The sequence below is a fragment of the Cynara cardunculus genome, assembly GCF_001531365.2.
Source record: "Cynara cardunculus var. scolymus isolate 2C chromosome LG 13, CcrdV1, whole genome shotgun sequence".
In the NCBI taxonomy this organism is placed as follows: domain Eukaryota; kingdom Viridiplantae; phylum Streptophyta; class Magnoliopsida; order Asterales; family Asteraceae; genus Cynara; species Cynara cardunculus.
In genome coordinates this window covers 7,184,605-7,190,419 of record NC_037540.1, presented here as the reverse complement: position 1 = coordinate 7,190,419, position 5,815 = coordinate 7,184,605, and the positions used below count along the sequence as shown (strand labels likewise).

The following is a 5,815-nucleotide window of genomic DNA, read 5'->3' as shown; positions in this document are numbered from 1 at the left end:
ATCTACCACAGTGAGAAAATTTTGGGCACATTTAGGTAAGATTTGAAGACGTGAATAAGATTTCATAGTGAAATTTCTGGTTACATGGAGCTTTTAAAGATAACGGAAGACTCAAAAAGTTTGTACGAGAATAGAATGGAAAGTGACTTGTTGTCGAAAAGGTTATTTGAAGGTTCTTTTCATTGGATAAAAAAACGAGCATCTCTCTTTTTTTTCCCGATATAAAAAGGTCACGGTGAAACATTCAAAGGGAAGAATTCTAACAATGTAGAAGTTTCCGTCACTTGTTTTTATATTTAATAGTTGTAGTTGTAATTTATTTTTCAAGTCTTTATTTTTCGGCATTGCTGCTAGAGATAGCCAACAATCGGTCATAGGCCCTACCCAAATCGGTCCGGTTCCGATCCAAACACTATTCTCGTAACCGGTCCGAGGATTGAACAAAAACCCAAGGTCCAGTTAAGGCACTTAATAACCGGTTATGAGGATCGTTCCCGGTCCCGGCCAGGCCCAAATCGGTCCTATGTTTTTTTTCTAAAATTGATTTTTTACATAATTTTCTTTTTTTGAAGTTTTTTAAATAATATAAAAGTATTATTCTAATACACTTGATATATGTAATTGAGTCAATTAAATACACTTAAAAATACAAGAATATGAGTCACAGTGACCAAACATATAATTATTTTATCTGCAGTAGCCCAAAAATTTTGATAACCAAAGAACGAAATTTGTAGTTTACTCTTTTATTTATTTAATATTATTTTTCAAACATATGTAAATTTATTTTTTTCTTTGATCAATAATATTAAAAATAATTATATATTTTTTTCAAAAACAAGAAGTTTTGAAATAGTTTAGAATGGGAAACTCAGCAAAGAGCATTTCAAACATTTTTTAATTCTTCCTACTGTTTAATCTTTAAAAATATTTGTTTATAAAATAAAAATAATATTTTATAAATTATATTAAATAATTTAATAATTTAATTAATGATGTAATCCTAAAATGAGTAAACTAGCTAAATATAAATTATTTATTTTTAAGATTTTGAATTTTAGTTTTTTATTTTAAAAAATTTAGAAATCTACTGAAAATTCTTTGGCATTGAATACAAGTTCTCGAACCACAAAGGTGATGTCTAATTGTTTTGAGTTTGACTTCAAAGATCAAAAGTACTTGGAGGTCTCAAGTTCAAATCCAAGAAGGAATAAAAATCCCTTTGGGGCCATCAAATACGGTGACTCTGACTATCTGCAAAGCAGGTGAGCGCCCTGAGATTAGTCGGATTGCATAGCGGGTTGGATATCCAGGTTAATAAAAAAAAAGTTCTATGAGTATTTTTCTATTTATTCATGTGGAGGACTTGGAATAAAGACAATAAAACCAGAGGGTGCATAACCATCAACTACTGAAACCATATGGTGGTGAACTGAATATTATCCATCAATAAAAGGAGTCATTCATTCTCCTGCTCATCATCACCATTTTCACGAGCGACGGACATGGAGCCGGCAACGACGGTTGTTTGTGTTGCTGGAGTAGCATCGATATTGGCGTTATATATACTGAATTTGTTGTGGTTGAAACCAAAAAAGATCGAGAAGTTTCTAAGAGATCAAGGACTGGAAGGTACTCCGTATCGATTGTTATTCGGAGATTTGAAAGAGATGAAGAAGATGATGATTGAAGCCATGTCTAAACCCATGAGGAGTCTAACTGATCACGATATCGCTCCTCGTGTTTACCCCTTCTTCCATAAGTCCCTTGCTCAGCACGGTAAGTGTGTGTATATATATATACAAGTGAAGGATCATGTGAGAATGAGCGTTAAGGTGAAAAGTGTGAGAAATGATTTAGACTCTTGATCACCTTCAACTCTAAGTCCACGAATGGATCGTGCTTGATACAAGGATTGATCTGGTGCATCTCAGTGCATTTCATCCTAAGGTGCATCTAAGGGTGGATATCATTTATTACTCTTCTCATCTTAACTCTCCTTCTCACAACCTTTTATATATATATATATATATATATGTGTGTGTGTGTGTCAATGTGTGTGTGTGTGTGTCGGTTTCTTTACATATCTCACCGGAACCCAACTCTATATGTGTTTGTCGTTCTTAATTGGTTTTGCATGTATGTGTGTGTATACATACACAGGTAAGACTTGTTTTTTATGGATGGGGTTAAGACCTCTGGTGCACATATGTGACCCGATTATGATACGGGAGGTGCTGGCTAATAATTATCAATTTCAAAAGCAAAGGGGAGGAAACCCAATGACGAAGTTGCTAGCAAGAGGGTTAGTCGACGTTGAAGCTGATCAATGGGTTAAACATAGAAAAATCATCAACCCCGCATTCCATGTCGAGAAGCTCAAGGTTTCTTGCCCTACCTTTTGGCTCTTTAATTCATGTTAATTAGTTGTTTCTCTAAATCATCATTTTTGATATGTTTAATTGTATTTTAAATTGTTAGCATATGGTACCTGCGTTTTATGTGAGTTGCAGTGAGATGATTCACAAATGGAGAGAAATGGTAACCGAAGAAATCTTGTGTGAAGTGGATGTATGGCCTCATCTTCAAACGCTTACGGCTGATGTAATTTCACGTACAGCTTTCGGTAGTAGTTTTGAGGAAGGAAAAAAAATATTTGAGCTTCAGAGAGAACTGGGAGAGTTAGTTATGAAAGCTGCAATGTCAATTTACATTCCGGGAACAAAGTGAGTTTTTTTTTTTTTTTTTTGAATAATACTATTTAAATTAATTTCTTTTAAAAAATGAACAATAAAATGCAAAAGTGTATTTTTTTTTAACCGCTGCACTATTTTATTTGATATTTTGAAGTGGCAAAATCATTAGTTTATTTATGATTTTATAGGTTTTTGCCGACAAAAAGCAACAAAAGGATGAAAGAGATTGACCGGGAAATAAACGTTAAAATAAAGAGCATAATCGATAAACGAGTTATTGCTATGAAAGATGGGGAAAGTATCAACGACGACCTCCTTGGAATTCTTTTAGATTCCAATTACAAAGAAATTAAACAACACGGGAATAACAATTTTGGATTAAGCATTGATGAAGTCATYGAAGAATGCAAGCTTTTCTACATTGCTGGGCAAGAGACCACGGGAATTATGCTTGTTTGGACCATGATTTTACTAAGTCAACACAAGGAGTGGCAGACATGTGCTAGAGAGGAAGTCTTACAAGTCTTTGGAGATAGAAGACCAGATATTAACGGGTTGAATCACTTAAAAGTTGTAAGTTTCTCCATACTTCAAGTTTACCAAATCTATCTGCTTGTTGAACATGTTGAAATACTTCCTCTCTTATTTCGTGTCCTAAATTTTGCTTTACAGATCCACATGATCTTTAACGAGGTTCTTAGATTGTATCCGCCACTTGGATTTCTAAGACGATTTGTACATGAAGAAACGAAATTGAGAAACATAACAYTGCCGGCAGGAACCCTCATCCATCTAAACACGTTGTTTTTACACCACGACCAAGATATGTGGGGTGAAGATGTGAACGAGTTCAAGCCCGAAAGATTTTCAGAAGGTGTGTTAAAGGCGACCAAGGGACAAGGGTCATATGTCCCATTTGGAGGTGGACCACGTATATGTATCGGACAGAATTTTTCAATGCTAGAAGCTAAAATGGCGCTCACAATGATTCTACAACACTTCTCTTTTGATCTATCTCCATCGTACTCGCATGCTCCGTATACTATAATTACTCTAAAACCTCAGTTTGGCGCTCACTTGATTTTACACAAACTTTAGGGAGTTTGTTGTGTGTTTTACTTTATTTTAAAGTATGTTGTTTATATTTTTATTGTTGTTTATCATATGTATCCGGCCGGTTTAATAAATGTATTACTCGTTCTATTATATATCGTAAATTATCTTCCATATGTTGTGTGGAAATAAGTTGCCACTACTAGAAAACGGGTTTCACCGGCAGATTAGTCTAGAGGATTTTTAATCAAAAAATTACCGGCAGATTTCCAACGAATCCCAAAAGAATAATTTTTTTTTTTACTTTTATTGACTTTTGCCACACATCCGCAATTAATTTAATAAAAGAAAAAACAATTTCGATGAAATTACATGGGGATTTGTGGTTGATTTTAATAAATTAATTAATTAAAATCCGTCGTAAATCCACCTAAAACTAAAATTAATTTTCTGAAAAGAAAATTTTATTAAAAAACAATTTAAAGTATCTATCGAAAATATATATATACAGAGAGAGAGGGGGGAGAGAGGATCATATGAGACTGAACAATTTATAAGAAGGGAAGAAACGAATATGGATTATGTATCTTATTTAATAAAAAGATTAAATAAAATATTATTAAATTAAATTAAAAAGGATATGATTGTCATTTTATATATAATATTATTTAAAACCGTGGAAATAGTCCTTGATAAATCGGGATTGGGTTTGATTTATAATAATCCCTAATAAACCAATTTAATCACAAAAATAAATATGTAACGATTTAATTATAGGTTTGTATCACACATGTTAACTTGTTCGATGGTTATATCAATCATATGTTAACTTGTTCGATATTATATGGTTGCTCAGATGCATCCAGCTTTAACACATATATAATTCATCTCATCATACATTGTAATCAATTTTCCATACCTTATGTGAATTTAAGTAGAATATTTTTTCAAGAAAGTGACACGAGTTCTTAAATATGTAAATAATTAATATTTTATTTACATATTTTATTCAACTAATAAATAAATTTTAATGGCATATTGTAAGAATATAAGTTGTATTTTTCTTTAAGAAAAATAAATTACATATTTATAATCGTTGGTACGAATGACGCCGACTTTGGTGTGTATATGTATGTGTGTGCATGTGTTAGGTGTGTGCATGTGTTAAGTGTGTGCATGTGTTATGTGTGTGCATGTGTTAGGTGTGTTATGGGTGGTAACCATTTAAATTGAAATCATAGATATTTTCTTGAAATGCATTAATACGTGCAAAGAAAAAACAATGGTCTTCTAAATATTATTAAAGACATAATAACTTGAAGATTTTTGGAATAAAAAGAAAAAAAGGGAAAAAAAGAGTTAATATATCGCAACATTTACTGGTACTTTTTGATGGCGAACGTTTTATTTATAGTAGTTCATATAATTACCCATTATTTGTGTACGATTTGAAAATAGGTTTTCTAAACTATTTGAAGAATCTATATTTTTTTAATCTTAATTTATAAACTTGTATTTTTATTTTATTATTATTTAATTATTTATAATTTGATTATTTATTAATAATCTCACGTTATCCAATTGTTTCATTAAAAGTTTACCGTTATTTGTTCTTATTGATGTGATACGGAGGACTTCGCAATAAAAAACCCAGGGTGCATAACAATCAACTACTCAAACCTCAGGGTGGTAAACTGAACATTATCAATCTATAAGTATCATCCTTCTCCTCTTAAACCATCTGCCACCCTCCAACCATGGAGGTTTTTCTTTTGTTACCTTTACGGCTTTAGTTTTATTGAAATAATCTTCAGTTCTTCACCCTCATTTTTTTTATTGGTTAACATTTTCCGACATCAAAATAGATTGTTAGTAAACGTCTTTTATCCGGTAACTGTAAGAGTCTTCTCTCTCACTTATTAGGTAAGATTTTAGTGTTTGATATATTTTTACTGGATAAAATTACAGGTCATTATCACACTTACCAATAAATGACTGTTTATACCGATGAGTACAAATTGAGAATGTGGGCTTTGAACAACCGGACCATGACTACAAGGTTGAGC

The 5,815-nt window shown here is 32.1% G+C and overlaps 1 protein-coding gene across 1 annotated transcript; it reads left to right on the top strand.

Moving 5' to 3' along the window:
- The first annotated feature begins 1,505 nt into the window (after window positions 1–1,505).
- Window positions 1,506–3,849, top strand: LOC112525437 (cytochrome P450 CYP72A219-like). Its single transcript, XM_025135567.1, has 5 exons — window positions 1,506–1,779; window positions 2,164–2,384; window positions 2,482–2,726; window positions 2,885–3,269; window positions 3,369–3,849. Exons 1-5 carry the CDS (start codon window positions 1,506–1,508, stop codon window positions 3,792–3,794), a joined length of 1,551 nt encoding a protein of 516 aa, XP_024991335.1. The 3' UTR covers window positions 3,795–3,849.
- The last annotated feature ends 1,966 nt before the right edge of the window (window positions 3,850–5,815 follow it).